This window comes from Hyla sarda, chromosome 6 (assembly GCF_029499605.1).
Source record: "Hyla sarda isolate aHylSar1 chromosome 6, aHylSar1.hap1, whole genome shotgun sequence".
NCBI classification, from domain to species: Eukaryota; Metazoa; Chordata; class Amphibia; order Anura; family Hylidae; genus Hyla; species Hyla sarda.
The window spans coordinates 154,904,125-154,922,907 of NC_079194.1; the positions used below are offsets into that span (position 1 = coordinate 154,904,125).

An 18,783-nucleotide genomic window follows, 5' to 3' on the forward strand; every position below is an offset into this window, starting at 1 on the left:
ACAGGGTGCCACACAGTAATAACGACGTCAGCTCTAGACAACAGAGAAAAGGTGCTAACCAACAATGCACCTCTGTGGCAACCTGCCTAAATTAATATTAATGTATACAGCAAAATTCCTGAGTGTCTGATATCCCGGCACAGGACTGTAATATAAAGTGGAATGTCACATGACCACAAAGTATATTATGTTACCTTTTATATTAGGTTACCTTTTATTCTGGGCTTTACTGATATATTAGCATCCAATAATTCAGAATATCTGATAATTCAGCACCTATGACACAAAACTGGCGCCAGAATTTTACTACATATCATTATGTAGAATTCATATTCTCCATCAGTACAAACCTCTTTCCTGCCCTGATTTGTTTGCTACAATGTATCAGGCTGCAGTCCAGGCTACTTAGGTGTAGCCTTGGGATATGTTCAAACGGCGGAATTTCCTAACAGAATTTGCCGGGAAGATTCAGCTCGGAAATTCTGATGCAGCAGAGTCCCATTTCTTTCAATGGGATTCTGCTGCATCACAGTGGCGGAATTACCAAAGCAGATGCTTTCGCCATGGAAATTCCGATTTAGCTCACTGCCGAAAGAATGAAAATTCAGTCGCAAATTCCAATGCAGCAGAATCCCATTGCTGGTAATGAGATTCCTCTGCACAGTGCACACTACGGAATTTCAGCAGTGGAAATATTTCATTTAAACAATAGGTCATTTTCTGATGAAAATTCCCTTTAAACAATATCAGGCCTTGCCTCCTAGCAGAGATAGAAGCTGCAGTCCATGAATATCTGATCCAGAGGACTGTAGAGGAGGTCCACTCCATACCGTACACTCATATTATCTGCTTCTGTAACACTCCAGTCACACAGCAGATCTCATGCTTCTACTGGAAAGATGTAGTCACTGAAGGCTCCAGTGAGGTAGATGGCCTCCCTTTATAGGAATTCACAAGAATGAATCAAGATTTCCAAGAGAAGCAATTAAAGTGCTGTACATCAGACTTCCCAATCATTGGTCCTTGTTGTCCATCTGCAGGCCTGTACGGGTAGCATAGTAAGGAGATTGTTTGGCTGGGATAGCTCCTTATACTTTTGCATCCTTTAATCTACAAATAATCCAACTTTCTGGATTGTCAGGCGCAATATTAAATGAATATGAATTAAGGAATTATGTAACTTATTGAAGTGGTACTCCAGGGAACTGAACTTTTTAGACACTTATCCCCCTATCCATGGGACCCCCCCCGCAATCTCCTGAACAGGACCCCGACTAATTAACCCTTTCATGACCCAAGGTTTTTCCTTTTTGCACTTTCGTTTTTTCCTCCTTACCTTTAAAAAATCATAACTCTTTCAATTTTGCAGCTAAAAATCCATATGATGGCTTATTTTTTGCGCCACCAATTCTACTTTGTAATAACATCAGTCATTTTACCCAAAAATCTACAGCAAAACGGAAAAAAAATTCATTGTGCGACAAAATTGAAGAAAAAAAAAAACACAATTTTGTGACTTTTGGGAGCTTTCGTTTCTATGCAGTATATTTTTCGGTAAAAATGTCACCTTATCTTTATTTTGTAGGTCCATACGGTTAAATTGATACCCTACTTATATAGGTTTGATTTTGTCGGACTTCTGGAAAAAATCATAACTACATGCAGGAAAATGTATACGTTTAAAATTGTCATTTTCTGACCATTATAACGTTTTTATTTTTCCGCATATGGGCCGGTATGAGGGCTCATTTTTTGCGCCGTGATCAGAAGTTTTTAGCAGTATCATGTTTATAATGATCGGACTTTTTGATCGCTTTTTATTCATTTTATTCATGATATAAAAAGTGACCAAAAATACGCTATTTTGGACTTTGGAATTTTTTTGGGCGTACGCCATTTACCGTGCGGTATAATTAACTATATATTTTTACAATTTGGACATTTCTGCACACGGCGATACCACATGTTTATTTTTATTTACACAGTTTTTTTTTATGGGAAAAGGGGGGTGATAAAAACTTTTATTAGGGAAGGGGTTAAATGATCTTTTTTCACTTTTTTTTGCAGTGTTATAGCTCCCATAGGGACCTATAACACTGCACACACTGATCTTTTACATTGATCACTGGTTTCTCATAGGAAACCAGTGATCAATGCTTCTGCCGCTTGACTGCTCATGCCTGGATCTCAGGCACTGAGCAGTCATTCGGCGATCGGACAGCGAGGAGGCAGGTAGGAACCCTCCCGCTGTCCTGTCAGCTGTTCGGGATGCTGCAATTTCACCACAGAGATCCTGAACAGCTACCTGAGCTAGCCGGCATTAGTTTACTTTCACTTTATATGCGGCGTTCAACTTTAAACGCCGCGTCTAAAGGGTTAATAGCGCGTAGCACCGTGATCAGTGCTGCGTGCTATTAGCCATGGGTCCCAGCCGTTGCTAGGTGCCGGGCCTGACCCGCTATGCCGTGGCCCCGCGTTATAGAATGGGAGCCGACCCATGACGTACATGTATGTCATGGGTCGGGAAAGGGTTAAACGGGTACTCCGGTGGAAAACTTTTTTTTTTTTTAATTAACTGGTGCCAGCAAGTTAAACAGATTTGTAAATTACTTCTATTAAAAAATCTTAATCCTTCCAGTACTTTTTAGCTGCTGTATGCTACAGAGGAAATTCTTTTCTTTTTGAATTTCTTTTTTCTCTTGTCCACAGTGCTCCCTGCTGACACCTCTGTCCGTATCAGGAACTATCCAGAGCAGAATAGGTTTGCTATGGGGATTTTCTCCTGCTCTGGACATTTCCTGATACGGGCATCAGGTGTCAGCAGAGAACACTGGACAAGACAAAAAAGAAATTCAAAAAGAAAAGAAATTTCCTCTGTAGCATACAACTGCTAAAAGCTACTGAAAGAGTAAAGATTTTTTAATAGAAGTAATTTACAAATCTGTTTAACTTTCTGGCACCAGTTGATTTAAAAAAAAAAAAAAATGGTTTTCCACTGGAGTACCCCTTTAACCTCTTAAGGACCCATGACGTATGCGTACGTCATGAGTCCCGGTCCTGCGATATAACGCTGAGCCACGCGGCTAAAAACGAAAGTAAAATGTGCCGGTTAGCTCAGGGAGCTGTTCGGGATCGCCGCGGTATAATCGCGGCATCCCGAACAGCTGTAGCACAGGAGGAGGTCTTCTTACCTTCTCCTGTGCTGTCCGATCGCCGAATGAATGCTTCAAGCCTGAGATGCAGGCTTGAGCATTCAATCGCCGAAAACCATGATTGATCCATTCCTATGGGGATGCATCAATCAGTGTAAAAGATCAGTACATGCAATGTTATAGCCCCCTATGGGAGCTATAATATTGCATAAGAAAAGTGTAAAAAAATCATTAACCCTTTCAATTATCCCTTCCCCTAATAAAAGTTTGAATCAAGGCATTTCCAAAAATAAAAAAAACATTATGTAAATAATAATAAAAATAAACATATGTGGTATCGCCGCATGCGGAAATGTCCGAATTATAAAAATATACCGCTTTTTAAACTGCTCTTTCAATGGCGTACGCGCAAAAAAATTCCAAAGTCCAAAATAGCGCATTTTTTATCACTTTTTATACCACAAAAAAGTGAATAAAAAGTGATCAAAAAGTCTGATCAGAACAAAATTGGTACCGCTAAAAACTTCAGATGACGGCGCAAAAAATGAGTCCTCAAAGTGCCCTGAACACAGAAAAATAAAAAAGTTATAGGGGTCAAAAGATTACCATTTTAAACGTATAAATTTTCCTGCATGTATTCATGATTTTTTTCTGAAGTGATACAAATTCAAACCTATACAAGTAGGGTATCATTTTAACCGTATGGACCTAAAGAATAAAGATAAGGTATAATTTTTGACAAAAAATTTACTGCGTAAAAACAGAAGCCCCCAAAACTTACAAAATAGTGTTTTTTCATCAATTTTGTCGCACATTGATTTTTTTTCCCGTTTCACCGTAGATTTTTGGGTAAAATGACTAATGTCATTACAAAGTAGAATTAGTGACGCAAAAATTAAGCCATTATATATAATTTTAGGTGAAAATTTTTAAGAGTTATGATTTTTTAAAGTTAAGGAGGAAAAATTTAAAATGAAAAAAACGGAAAAAGCCCGGGTCCTTAAGGGGTTAAGCGTCCTAAGCGCACTCCAGACTCTACCTTCGTGGACGTACACATGTGACGTGCCGCTCAGCCAATCACCAGCTGAGGAGGGACACTGCCATGGTCAGTGATTGGTTGAGTGGCAGTATGACACTATGGGCTTTAAAGTCACGATTTCTGACACAAAGAGGGTCGCAGCCGGGGACCGGAGCGGGACACCGGAGGCACCAGAGGAACACTGGAGGTAAGCAAAGATTTATTTTTTAAGATCATGTGCAATGTTGTAAAAAACTGCCAATGGTCACTAAAGTTGAGCTGTCTACCAGTACTCCCAAGTCCTTTTCGGTAGTTATACTATGTTTTATTGTATGTACAGTACATAATTGTACATTTTGCTTTTACGGCCCAAGTGCATACCTTACATTTAGCCACATTAAACTTAATTTGCCATGTCTGTGCCCAAGCCTCTATAATATTATGTTACCCTGTGGGCATGACCTTACCCGGTTCAGTGTCACCTGCAAAAATTAAAAATGTTACTCTGTGATCCCTCTACAAGGTCAGTATACATAAACCATCAGTCTTTATAAGAAAAGAACTGAGCAGCAGGTGTGGAGAATGAAGGATTGAGAAAGAGAGCAAGATCAAAAGGAGCAGGGAGTAATAAGACAATAACGTATTTACAGTAAGGAGCCTTTGGCAGAACGGTTACTCAGTGATGCCAGAGAGCTAAATGAGTCACGGCGACCTCGCACTACATACATTCAGACATTCCAAACTTTCTTTTACTTCCGAGACATTAACATAATAATCACAATTGTTAACATGTGACTAAACAGGTTCCGCTGTAAAGCCCCAAGGTGGGTTGTATAGAGAAACAAAATGTCCAACACCAGGAGAGGGGGATAAAAGATCTCGCTTTATTGAGAATTCAAAATGGTATACAAAAACAGTGAAAAACACTATGATTAAGCGCCAAATGCACTCCGCTGTCCACTTTAGTTACTTAAGGGACTATGTCCGTTTTTGTATATCATTTGGATTTCTCAATAAAGCAACAACTTACATCCCTCTCCCCTAGTGCCGGACATTTGATTCCTCTATTCCTAGTGGATAAAGTTGGTGGGCCTGTTGTACAGGTGGAGAAGGTAGGTTGAAAGGGAGTTGTAAATACCCACAGTCAAGTGGGTTGTATGGTAAGTAGCCCAGTGCTATATCTGCTGGTTCATACCCCACTGCATGGAAATCTGACAGACTCATAAGCCAATACAGAAATTTAGGTGCACTACTGTGGTAGAAGGGCAGGATCTGCTCCCCCAGTATAAATGCACAACTGCATTTGGGGTTGAGCACCTCCAGCCTTGAGACCACGTTTTTTGTTGTTGTTTAAAAGACTCCTAAGCCAATAAGATCCATTGCAGCTATCATGTTAATAACAGAAGCCATGACACTAGTGTGAACAAAGCCACTACGATACTGACCATGAAGACACTGCAACATACCAGATTTAGGACCATTTCAAAAGACTGTTATCTAGCTGTATAAGTCCAACTTATTCTACAGAACAGCACGTGCATCAACAGACCTCAGGGATCTTCTAGATTTATATAAAAAGTAAAGTGTTAAAAAGATATGGGTAAAGTCTTCAATACATCTTTAGTGGCAATTTCATCATGGGTGGGTGCGGCGGCATGGACCACGGACTAGCCTACGTACCGTATTTTTCGCCCTATAGGACGCACCGGCATATAAGACGCACCATATTTTAAAGGTGCAAAATCTAGAAGAAAAAAAAAGATTCTGAACCCAACAGTTATCTTCAACCTGCGTACCTCCAGATGTTGCAAAACTACAACTCCCAGCATGCCCGGACAGCCAACGGCTGTCCGGGCATGCTGGGAGTTGTAGTTTTGCAACATCTGAAGGTCTGCAGATTGAAGACCACTGGTATAGGAGGTAGTACTCACGTGTCCCCGACGCTCCGGACGTCTTCTTCCCCGGGATCCATGCGTCTTCTTCCCCGGGATCCATGCTCTCAGACGCTGTCATCACGTCGCTACGCACGCCGCTCCTGTTGGATGATGGGACGGCATGCGCAACGACGTGATGATGTTGAAGGAGAGCGCCGCCATGCAGGGGATCTCGGCACGGAGCAGACACCGAGGAGGCAGGAAAGGTCCCTCCTCCCGGTGTCCTGTAAGCTGTTCAGGACGCCGCGATTTCACCGCGGCGGTCCCGAACAGCCCGACTGAGCAGCCGGGCTGGTGTCACTTTCGCTTCAGATGTGGCGGTCAGCTTTGATCGCCGCATCTGAAGGGTTAATACAGGGCATCACCGCGATCGGTGATGTCCTGTATTAGCCGCGGGTCCCGGCCGTTGATGGCCGCAGGGACTGCGGCGATAGGTGTGTATTCGCCATATAAGACGCACCACGGCGAAAAATACCATAAGCATGAATAGAGCTCTGCACACATCACCTTCATGTTGTCCATAAACAAATAAGCGGACACCTTTATCTGAGTCCTCAGCTGCCCATAGAGATTAGATAACTGCATCAGCCAAACCCTGTCCCTGCCGACTCCTCTGTACACGTGTGTTTGGCTCAGCCAAGTATTCATGTGTTTTTATTGGGGAAAAGGGAATAAGCCACAGCCAGACACCTCTGTAAGAAAGTGGCTCCATTCTAAATACCATTAGTGTAAAAAGTGGATTGTTTGTTTTTCAGTTGGTAATGGTACAGATTAACTGCTGTATATAAACACACTACAGAGATCCCGTACAGAAATTCCATAATGCCAACGGGTATGTTCCCACAATTATTTGAGGTGAAAAAATCCAAAACAGATTTGCATGAGAGTCCAGGGCAGAAAACCAAGGCAGAACCTTTGCATTTCTCAAATGGTTTGTTACAATTGTATCCAGTCTAGACAATCATCCACAAGCACAAGTCTTAGGCTGAGTTCACACCACGTTTTCAGCCATACGGGACCGCATACGGCTGGGGGGAGGGCCGGTGGAAAACCACATACGGGGCAAAAATAAACCGAATGGAGTCTGCTTTTCACTCCGGTCGGCTCATTGAAATGAATTCCATACGTATGGCTGAAAACGTGGTGTGAACCCAGCCTTACTCTGGTCCTGATAGTTTTTGCAATGTACTAATGCAGATAAATATGTCATTCCCCATTTACATCATGTTTCAGGTCTCCATTGCCAGTATTTGTTCAAAAACGTATTCCAAAGCATACCATGATCATAGGGGGAGATTTATCAAAACCTGTGTAGAGGAAAAGTTGCTGAGTTGCCCATAGCAACCAATCAGATCGCTTCTTACATTTTTAACAAGGCCTCTGAAAAATGAAAGAAGTGATCTGATTGGTTGCTATGGGCAACTCAGCAACTTTTCCTATGGACAGGATTTGATAAATCTCCCCCATAGACTTTCATAGGACAAACATAGCCTGCTACTAACTACCTCTGGCCTGTTTCACAAACATGCTGCAAACCAAATTTCTATGTTCTTCAATGAAACCAAATGTAGTTACTCGTAGACAACGTCTGGTTTACTAGTCTACGGTCGGAAATACCTCCTTTTTTGAAGTTATCAGGTGGAGCCTAAAACATGATGTGAATGGGCTTTTCGTCTATAATCCGTCCAGTTAATAGTTTACAGACATTAAGTAGAATGGATACAACAAACAACTGTGAGACATGTTAGGTCTTTTCAGGCTCTGGATGGAAACAATGTTTCTCTTCACTGAAAGCAAGCAGAAAAGGTTTAGAATTGGAATGAAAGTACAATAAACAGTTGTAGAGCTTTATAGTCCTAAAACCTCTTCAACTTTCTACTGACTGGGGGGGGGGGACATGTTCACATGTGTTAGGCTTCTTTCACACTGCCGTTAGGATACGGCAGTGTGACGGCCATCGGGGGAGCCCGGGAGAATAGCGGGGGAAAAAGATACTGCTTATGCCATCTTTTTCTCCTGCTATTCCCGTCAAAAAACAATGGTGCCCAACGGCCCCCATTATAGTAAGTGGGATCCGATGGGACCTGTTGTTGCCCGTTGTGCCAGTCACGAGAACGACCATTAAAGTCACACACACAAAAAAAACGTAACTGCCGTTCTTGACGTGGAGAAACGGCAGTGTGAAAGGGGCCTTAGACTGCATTTCTACTTTGTTTTTTGGTGTTTTTTTTTTTTTTACTGCCATTGCAGTTCTTGAGCCAAAGCCAGAAGTGTATTCAATAGGAATGGGAAATAGAAAAGAAGGACTTACACTTCTCCTTACTACTGAATCCACTGCTGACTGTCTCAAAAACTGAGGCAGTTTAAAAAAAATAAAAAAAAACATGTCAGAAAAAGACCTGTGTAGAAACCTAGCCTGAGGGGGGTTTCACACATGGGCAAACACACATTTACACATTTCTGCTGATTTTGGGTTGCAATCCACTGATTGTGGCAATACATACGATATGGAAGGGTTTTATAAACTGCGTCTTTTTGTGAAAAGGCGCAGAAAAGGTGCAAAGCCACTGAAAAGTCTCTAAACCTACACCATCCCAGACCTAGACTTTGGTGTATGTGAAGAGAGAAATTTCAGAACATTTTTACATGCACAAAATTTATCAAATGCTCTCTGACCATTTAATAAATTTGTTGCTCCTACACATTACCAGCACACAAAAAAAGGTGTAGAAAAATGCTTTACTTACACCTACAATGATAAATGCTTCACTTACACCTACAATGATAAATGCTTCACTTACACCTACAATGATAAATGCTTCACTTACACCTACAATGATAAATGCTTCACTTACACCTACAATGATAAATGCTGGCCATGGGGTTTCCAGAAAAAAAGCTTACTAGTGAAAAAAAGTGCTGCGGTTCGAGGATAGTTGGGTGTCAATAGGCAAACACCATGCTCTAGGTGTAGTGTTTGTTTCACCCAGTTTGTGGCATTTTTTCCCCAAAGAACTCCATAGGTTTTGGGTGTCCTGCTTAAAAAAACAAAAAGAAAAAAAAAAAAACAAAGTGCAAGTGTATGTTGTGTTTTTGTGTATTTCTTTTATTTTTATTTTTTTACTTCAGTAAAAATCCTTAATGCAAATGTTTAAAGACTCACAGGACTTGTAATGCAAAAAATGCCCCTGTAAAAAAATGCAACCCAAAATTGCATGAAAAAAAAAAATAAATAAAATAAAAAAAGTTTTGAAAACTTCATGTAGCATACTGAAGTCCTTTTAAGCATGTTTTTCAAGCCAGAAAAACGTGTGAAGGAGGCTTTATAGTTACAGTATATCAAATACCAACCAGGCATCTCTGGCCTTTCTCCTGCGACATGTAAATACAGTGACCCCCCCGACCTACGATGGCCCCGACATTCGATCATTTCAAGATACGATGTCCTCTCAGAGGCCATCGCATGTTGAAGGCAGCATCAACATACGATGCATTTGTATGTCGGGGCCATCACATGAACAGCTATGCGGCAGCGCAGACTGCTTCAGCTGCCACCGGATAGCTGTTTACGGTGCCCCGTGTGGTCCGCTGACGATCACTTACCTGTCCTCGGGGCTCCGGCGCGTCCTCTTCGGGATCCCCTGCATCGTCGGCGCTCTCCATCTTCGTCATCACGTTGCTGCGCACGCCGTCCCGTCATCCAATAGGAGCGGCGTGCGTAGCGAGGTGATGGCGGAGAGCGAGGATGCCGAGGAAGCAGAGGCCTTTCCCGAGCGTCGGGGGCGCGGCGACAGTGATGGAAGGCGACATCCAGGGCAGCGGTGACGAGCGGTGATGGTCCGGAGCAGCGGGGACAGGTGAATATAACCTCCAATACCAGTGGTCTTCAACCTGCGGACCTCCAGATGTTGCAAAACTACAACTCCCAGCATGCCCGGACAGCCGTTGGCTGTCCGGGCATGCTGGGTGTTGTAGTTTTGCAACATCTGGAGGTCCGCAGGTTGTAGACCACTGTCCTATAATTTACATTGCACGGATTCCTCAACATACGATGGTTTCAACAAACGATGGTCCATTTGGAACGGATTACCATCGTATGTTGAGGGACCACTGTATACTGAACTACAACCAGCCCTGAAGTAAATGCAATTCTGACATTAGGTGGGTTGTATAGAACAATACCTGTAACTAAGGTGCCCCCCCCCCCCCATACACAGGTGTACTAGGTTAGGCAGTGGGTCTCCATCAGGGTCTGCTCTTCATGGAGTCTGTAATGCTACATAAGAGCCAGTAAAGCAGAGAGGATTGATCACACGGGTCATGGAGAGAGGTATGTTCCACAGAGCCAGCAGACTGCGCCATGCCTGCCAACAGTTACTTCAGCTAAATTTGGGATAGACACATATATGGAAGAAGGGCGTGATCACATCTTCCCAGACACAAGGCTTAACCCTTTCACCTGGCAGGAGCCTACTCTGCCATGCTGCTTGCATCTACAGGATTAGCTGCCTGTGAAACAGATTAGAGAAATGATTCCAAAGCAAGGAAGGTGAAGGATGTAACAACACAAAGACACCGCAAAGCCACATGTGCACCAGTATCTTGGTTTTATTAAGGCACAATGCCCACTATGGCATTAATATACCCCCTTTGTTTTATTTCCATACACACAGGACAGGGGTAGACAACCCCAGGGCTGGAGGGACAGCAGATCTGCAGATCACTGTCACAAGAAGCTTTCACGGCCAGCAGAGGATTATTATAGGGATTGAAGAGCTCCGAGGTGGAAGGGTCACCATGGGGCATCGGTGGAAAACATACCAGCTTCAAGAAGTGACTTGTAGAGCCATAAATAACCATTGAGGGGGCTAGAACAAGGCGGAGGGGAACTACTGCAGTGCAAATGATGCCAAGGAGGGGATCCCATTTATAACATTGGGATATCCAGATGATCAGGTCTCTTTACTTAGCGTTCAGTAAGAAAAATAGAAGCCACACAACATGGATAACACATCCAGCCAACTGCAGCTTTGGAATAAGCCAACAAGCTCTCTACAGACGTCATGTACACCTAAAGTCAGGTGACCCAGAATTCTAGGACTGAAAAAGAAAGCTTCCGAACCAGAAGGCATGAAAGGAATATTGATGCTGGAATACATTTATGGTAGTAATACCAATAGTCAATCACTCCAAAACTGCAGCAGGACCTCTAAAGTGCCTACACTGCAGTATGACCACAGAGCTTACACTCACCCCCCCCCCAATACTACAGTGTGACCAGAGCTTACACTCATCCCACCCCCCATTACTACAGTGTGACGAGAGCTTACACTCATCCCCCCCCCCCAATACTACAGTATGACCAGAGCTTACACTCATCCCCCCCCAATACTACAGTGTGACCAGAGCTTACACTCATCCCACCCCCCCCAATACTACAGTGTGACCAGAGCTTACACTCATCCCCCCCCAATACTACAGTATGACCAGAGCTTACACTCATCCCCCCCCAATACTACAGTGTGACCAGAGCTTACACTCATCCCACCCCCCCAATACTACAGTGTGACCAGAGATTACACTCATCCCACCCCCCAATACTACAGTGTGACCAGAGCTTACACTCATCCCACCCCCCAATACTAGTGTGACCAGAGCTTACACTCATCCCCACCCCCCCAATACTACAGTGTGACCAGAGTTTGCACTCATCCCACCCCCAATACTACAGTGTGACCAGAGCTTACACTCATCCCCACCCCCCCAATACTACAGTGTGACCAGAGCTTACACTCACCCCCCCCCAATACTACACTGTGACCAGAGCTTACACTCATCCCACCCCCCACCACCACCCCCAATACTACAGTGTGACCAGAGCTTACACTCATCCCACCCCCCAATACTACAGTGTGACCAGAGCTTACACTCATCCCCACCCCCCCCAATACTACACTGTGACCAGAGCTTACACTCATCCCACCCCCCCCAATACTACACTGTGACCAGAGCTTACACTCATCCCACCCCCCACCCCCCCAATACTACAGTATGACCACAGAGCTTACACTCATCCCACCCCCCAATACTAGTGTGAACAGAGCTTACACTCATCCCACCCCCAATACTACAGTATGACCAGAGCTTACACTCATCCCACCCCCCAATACTACAGTGTGACCAGAGCTTACACTCATCCCACCCCCCAATACTACAGTGTGACCAGAGCTTACACTCATCCCACCCCCCAATACTACAGTGTGACCAGAGCTTACACTCATCCCCACCCAATACTACAGTGTGAACAGAGCTTACACTCATCCCACCCCCAATACTACAGTGTGACCAGAGCTTACACTCATCCCACCCCCCAATACTACAGTGTGACCAGAGCTTACACTCATCCCACCCCCCAATACTACAGTGTGACCAGAGCTTACACTCATCCCACCCCCCAATACTACAGTGTGACCAGAGCTTACACTCATCCCACCCCCCAATACTACAGTGTGAACAGAGCTTACACTCATCCCACCCCCAATACTACAGTGTGACCAGAGCTTACACTCATCCCACCCCCCAATACTACAGTGTGACCAGAGCTTACACTCATCCCACCCCCCAATACTACAGTGTGACCAGAGCTTACACTCATCCCACCCCCCAATACTACAGTGTGACCAGAGCTTACACTCATCCCACCCCCCAATACTACAGTGTGACCAGAGCTTACACTCATCCCACCCCCCAATACTACAGTGTGACCAGAGCTTACACTCATCCCACCCCCCAATACTACAGTGTGACCAGAGCTTACACTCATCCCACCCCCCAATACTACAGTGTGACCAGAGCTTACACTCATCCCACCCCCCAATACTACAGTGTGACCAGAGCTTACACTCATCCCACCCCCCAATACTACAGTGTGACCAGAGCTTACACTCATCCCACCCCCCAATACTACAGTGTGACCAGAGCTTACACTCATTCCACCCCCCAATACTACAGTGTGACCAGAGCTTACACTCATCCCCCCCCCCCCAATACTACAGTGTGACCAGAGTTTACACTCATCCCCCCCCCCAATACTACAGTGTGACCAGAGTTTACACTCATCCCCCCCCCCAATACTACAGTGTGACCAGAGTTTACACTCATCCCCCCCCCCAATACTACAGTGTGACCAGAGTTTACACTCATCCTCCCCCCAATACTACAGTGTGACCAGAGCTTACACTCATCCCACCCCCAATACTACAGTGTGACCAGAGCTTACACTCATCCCACCCCCAATACTACAGTGTGACCAGAGCTTACACTCATCCCACCCCCAATACTACAGTGTGACCAGAGCTTACACTCATCCCACCCCCAATACTACAGTGTGACCAGAGCTTACACTCATCCCACCCCCAATACTACAGTGTGACCAGAGCTTACACTCATCCCACCCCCCAATACTACAGTGTGACCAGAGTTTACACTCATCCCACCCCCCAATACTACAGTGTGACCAGAGTTTACACTCATCCCACCCCCCAATACTACAGTGTGACCAGAGCTTACACTCATCCCACCCCCCCCAATACTACAGTGTGACCAGAGTTTACACTCATCCCACCCCCCCAATACTACAGTGTGACCAGAGTTTACTCATCCCACCCCCCCAATAATACAGTGTGACCAGAGTTTACACTCATCCCACCCCCCCAATACTACAGTGTGACCAGAGTTTACACTCATCCCAATATCTCCATAATCACAATGTGACCCAAAGAGCTTACACTCATCCCCATGCCCCTACACTGCAGTAGAACCACAGAGCTCACACTCATCCCATCCCCCAATACTGCAGTGTGACCAGAGCTTACTTATTCTAATATCTCCATCACTATAGATCTATACAGCTTACACTCATCCCGATATCCCCATAATCACAATGTGACGCTGACAGCTTACACTCGCCTCATCTCTACACATTACACTGTGACCCAAAGAGCTTACACTCACCCCGCCCCCTACACTGCAGTGCGGACCCCACATTTATTCCCTCCGTCCACCCCAATACCTTGAGCGGGGCCTCCAGTAGTTTGTGTATTGCCGGTAGCTGCTCGATCAGCGGGGCAGTCTCCGGGAAGTTATACACCGGGGGTCTCCGCGGCTCCGGGAAGTTAGTGCAGATAAAAGGATCCATGTCGTCCAGGTATTGTACCCGGCACGGGATGACCGCCATGGCGGCAGCGGCAAAGGTTCCAACCGATTACTGCCCAGGCTCCCCGGTTACTGCTCACACATACAGCCTGCAGACTAGGTCCGCCGCTCACCGGGAGCCGGGGCGGGGCCGTGACGTCACCCGGGGTGGGGACTTCAGAGTATAAAGAAGAAACCAAAGGAGAGGAGACTGATAGGAGTGACTGAGTGTACGGCCGGGGAGCGAGAGGGACTGTCACTGAGACTGAAGAGAGAGAGGGACTGTCACTGAGACTGAAGAGAGAAAGGGACTGTCACTGAGACTGAAGAGAGAAAGGGACTGTCACTGAGACTGAAGAGAGAGAGGGACTGTCACTGAGACTGAAGAGAGAGAGAGAGAGACTGTCACTGAGACTGAAGAGAGAGAGAGAGGGACTGTCACTGAGACTGAAGAGAGAGAGAGAGACTGTCACTGAGACTGAAGAGAGAGAGGGACTGTCACTGAGACTGAAGAGAGAGAGAGAGAGAGAGAGAGAGAGAGACTGTCACTGAGACTGAAGAGAGAGAGACTGTCACTGAGACTGAAGAGAGAGAGAGACTGTCACTGAGACTGAAGAGAGAGAGGGACTGTCACTGAGACTGAAGAGAGAGAGAGAGACTGTCACTGAGACTGAAGAGAGAGAGACTGTCACTGAGACTGAAGAGAGAGAGAGACTCACTGAGACTGAAGAGAGAGAGAGAGAGAGACTGTCACTGAGACTGAAGAGAGAGGGACTGTCACTGAGACTGAAGAGAGAGAGACTGTCACTGAGACTGAAGAGCGAGAGAGGGGGACTGTCACTGTGACTGAAGAGAGACTTACTGTGACTGAAGAGAGAGAGAGGGACTGTCACTGTGACTGAAGAGAGAGGCACTGTTACTGTGACTCACGCGAGAGAGGGACAGCCCATGTGACAAAAGAGAAAGGACTGTCACTGTGAAGAGAGAGAGGCACTGTTACTGTGACTGAAAGAAAGGACTGTGACTAGAGGGAGAGGGACCATCTCTGCCAATTAGAGAGAGGGTTGGTCACTGTGACTGAAGAGAGAGGGACTGTCAATGTGAAGATAGAGAGGGGATGTTACTGTGACTAAAGAAAGAGGGACTGTCACTGTGAATGGAGAGTAAGGGACAGTCACCCTGACTAAAGAGGAAAGAGAGAGGGACTGTCATCTCTGGCTTTCTGTACATGTGGAAGCAGCTGGGGAGCTGGTAGTGATCCCTACACCCTGCCATCTTAAGGGGGGGGGGGGGTACAGTCCATACAGCACTATAAGCACTCACTGCACACATGGGTGGTTCATGGTAGCTAGATACTATGGAACATTTTATACGGGACAATGTTGCGGTGATGTGGTCAGCCCAATATGGGTCAAGGAGCTTTAAAGGTGTATTCCGGTCAAACATTTTTTTATTTTTATTTTCATATCAAATGGCTCCAGAAAGTTAAAGAGTACCTGTCATCAACAAAAACTTTTAATATGTTGTTCTTAATCATTAATGAAGATATATTGTAATATATCTTCATTAAAAAATATTAATATTTATGCCACTTTTTTCATTTTATACTTTTCGCCACTAGGGGTCTCTCTTCTATGCCTGGTCTGCAGGCAGCTTCCTATGCTTTTCATAGTAAGTGTACAGCTCTTAGGACTAATGCTGAAAGGGCTCTGGTCCTTCCACCGGAAGTTCAGTACTCTCAGCCTAGGACTCGCTCCCAGCCTGTGAGCTACAAGCCTGCACATGCCTCTCATATAACAGCCAGTCACCTCCCCCTGCCCCTCACCACACGTTATCTTATACATTGTATTATCTCACTGCACTCCGTGCTCTGTGCAGCTGTTGGCTGTCTGGGCATGCTGGGAGTTGTAGTTTTGCAACAGCTGGAGGTGCCCTGGTTGGGAAACACTGCTGCAGAGGGAGAGCAGCATACAGGAAGACTGGCAGAAGCAGAGTCCCAGCCAGGCTTCATGTGACATCATGCCTGCCGGGACCCGCCTCCTTCCACCCCTCAGAAAGACACAGTGCTCCTGAGCTAATGAAGAGGGATAAAAAAAGGTATTTCCACAGCGTTTTAAACCTCAATAAACACAGGGAAAGGCATAGTTAGAGTAAGGGACAGATGGGAAGTGGGATCAGGGAAAGTTTAGATGATGACAGGTACTCTGGTCCTACCAGTACCTATCAGCTGCTGAGGTTGAGTTGTTCTTTTCTGTCTGAAAACAGTGCTCTCTGCTGACCCCTTTGTCTGTCTCAGGAACTGTCCAGAGTAGGAGAGGTTTGCTATGGGGTTTTGCATCTACATTGGACAGTTCCTGAGACAGACAGAGGTGTCAGAAGAGAGCACTGTTGTCAGACCGAAAAGAACAACTCAAATTCAGCAGCTGATAAGTACTGGAAGGATTAAGATTTTTTTAATAGAAGTAATTTACAAATCTGTTTAGCTTTCTGGAGCCATTTGATCTGAAAAAAAAAATGTTTTTCACTGGAATACCCCCTTAAAAGTACAAAAGTAAAACCAATGACTGACCTTTAGGGACTACAGTGGACAATGATAGTTTTGGGCTCCACCTCAGACACCCCTCATTTTCTAAGCAGTGAAGCACTTCAGATTGATATAAAAAAATTTCTATTTAACCCTTAATAGGAAGACCTAAAGCAGCAAATAATGTAGAATGGAAATGTTCTTTACTAGCAGAGCTTCATGATAAAATAACATTTCAGGGCTGAAATAGCATTATAGTGTAGCCCCAGATTACAGTGTTTTTATTTGCTTCTACTTCATATCCATCATTCCCAAGATCAGGGCCAGATTAAAGGGTACCTCTCATCAAATAAACTTTTGATATATTTTAGATTAATGAATGTTGAATAACTTTCCTATAGCATGTTAATGAAAAATATGCTTCTTTCTATTGTATTTTTCCCGATCAGTCCTGTCAGCAAGCATTTCTGACTCATGCTGGAGTCCTAAACACTCAGAGCTGCCAGCCTGCTTTGTTCACAGCCAAACAGGCTGTGAACAAAGCAGGCTGGCAGCTCTGAGTGTTCTCCTTTGTGAACAAAGCAGACTGGCAGCTTGTAGTGTTTAGGACTCCAGCATGAGTCTGAGATGCTTGCTGCCAGGACTGGTAGGGAGACCCCTAGTGGTCATTTCTTCAAAGTGGAAAATTAAATAGAAAGAAGAATATTTTTTAATAACATGCAATTGTAAAGTTATTCTGCATACATTAATCTATAATATATCAAAAGTTTTTTTGATGAGAGGTACCCTTTAAGGCTGCCTGGAAGACGAAGCACTTCATTATGATGCCCCCCCTCCCCTGACAGTTCCCCCACATTAGGTGCAGTATGGTCCCCCACATTAGGTGCAGTATAGTTACCCACATTAGGTTGGAAGTATAGTTCCCCACAATAGGTGCAGTACAGTTCCCCACATTAGGTGCAGTATAGTTCCCCACATTAGGTGCAGTATAGTTCCCCACATTAGGTGCAGTATAGTTCCCCCACATTAGGTGCAGTATAGTTCCCCACATTAGGTTGGCAGTATTGTTCCCCCACATTAGGTGCAGTATAGTCCCCCACATTAGGTGCAGTATAGTTCCCCACATTAGGTGCAGTATAGTCCCCCACATTAGGTTGGCAGTATAGTTCCCCCACATTAGGTTGGCAGTATAGTTCCCCCACATTAGGTTGGCAGTATAGTTCCCCCACTTTAGGTGCAGTATAGTTTCCCCACTTTAGGTGCAGTATAGTTCCCCCACATTAGGTGCAGTATAGTCCCCCACATTAGGTGCAGTATAGTCCCCCACATTAGGTGCAGTACAGTTCCCCCACATTGGGTGCAGTACAGTATAGTTCCCCCACATTAGGTGCAGTATAGTTCCCCACATTAGGTGCAGTATAGTCCCCCACATTAGGTGCAGTATAGTCCCCCACATTAGGTGCAGTATAGTCCACCACATTAGGTGCAGTATAGTCCCCCACATTAGGGGCGGTATAGTACCTCATATTAGGTGCGGTATAGTCCCCCCACATTAGGTGCAGTATAGTTCCCCCACATTAGGTGCAGTATAGTTCCCCACATTAGGTGCAGTATAGTTCCCCACATTAGGTGCAGTATAGTTCCCCACATTAGGTTGGCAGTATAGTTCCTCCACATTAGGTGCAGTATAGTTCCCCAACATTAGGTGCAGTATAGTCCCCCACATTAGGTGCAGTATAGTTCCCCACTTTAGGTGCAGTATAGTCCCCCACATTAGGTTGGCAGTATAGTTCCCCCACTTTAGGTGCAGTATAGCTTCCCCACATTAGGTGCAGTATAGTCCCCCACATTAGGTGCAGTATAGTCCCCCACATTAGGTGCAGTATAGGTGCAGTAAGATTTTTCGGGACACAGGGCCCTAAGGGCCCCTCCATGAGTGCCAATGATGATCCGGCCCTGCCC

The 18,783-nt window shown here is 45.1% G+C and overlaps 1 protein-coding gene across 2 annotated transcripts in view; it reads right to left on the reverse strand.

The window, feature by feature from the left end:
- LOC130276361 (FH1/FH2 domain-containing protein 1-like) overlaps window positions 1–14,484 on the reverse strand; it is a 148,147-nt gene extending 133,663 nt beyond the window's left edge. The window contains exon 1 of one of the 2 annotated variants that reach the window (XM_056525613.1): window positions 14,176–14,484. In XM_056525613.1, the coding sequence (XP_056381588.1) occupies window positions 14,176–14,340 (165 nt within the window). In that variant the 5' untranslated portion in view covers window positions 14,341–14,484. The remainder of the gene's footprint in view (window positions 1–14,175) is intronic. The other variant, XM_056525616.1, reaches the window with a different exon arrangement.
- Between the last annotated feature and the right edge of the window lie 4,299 nt (window positions 14,485–18,783).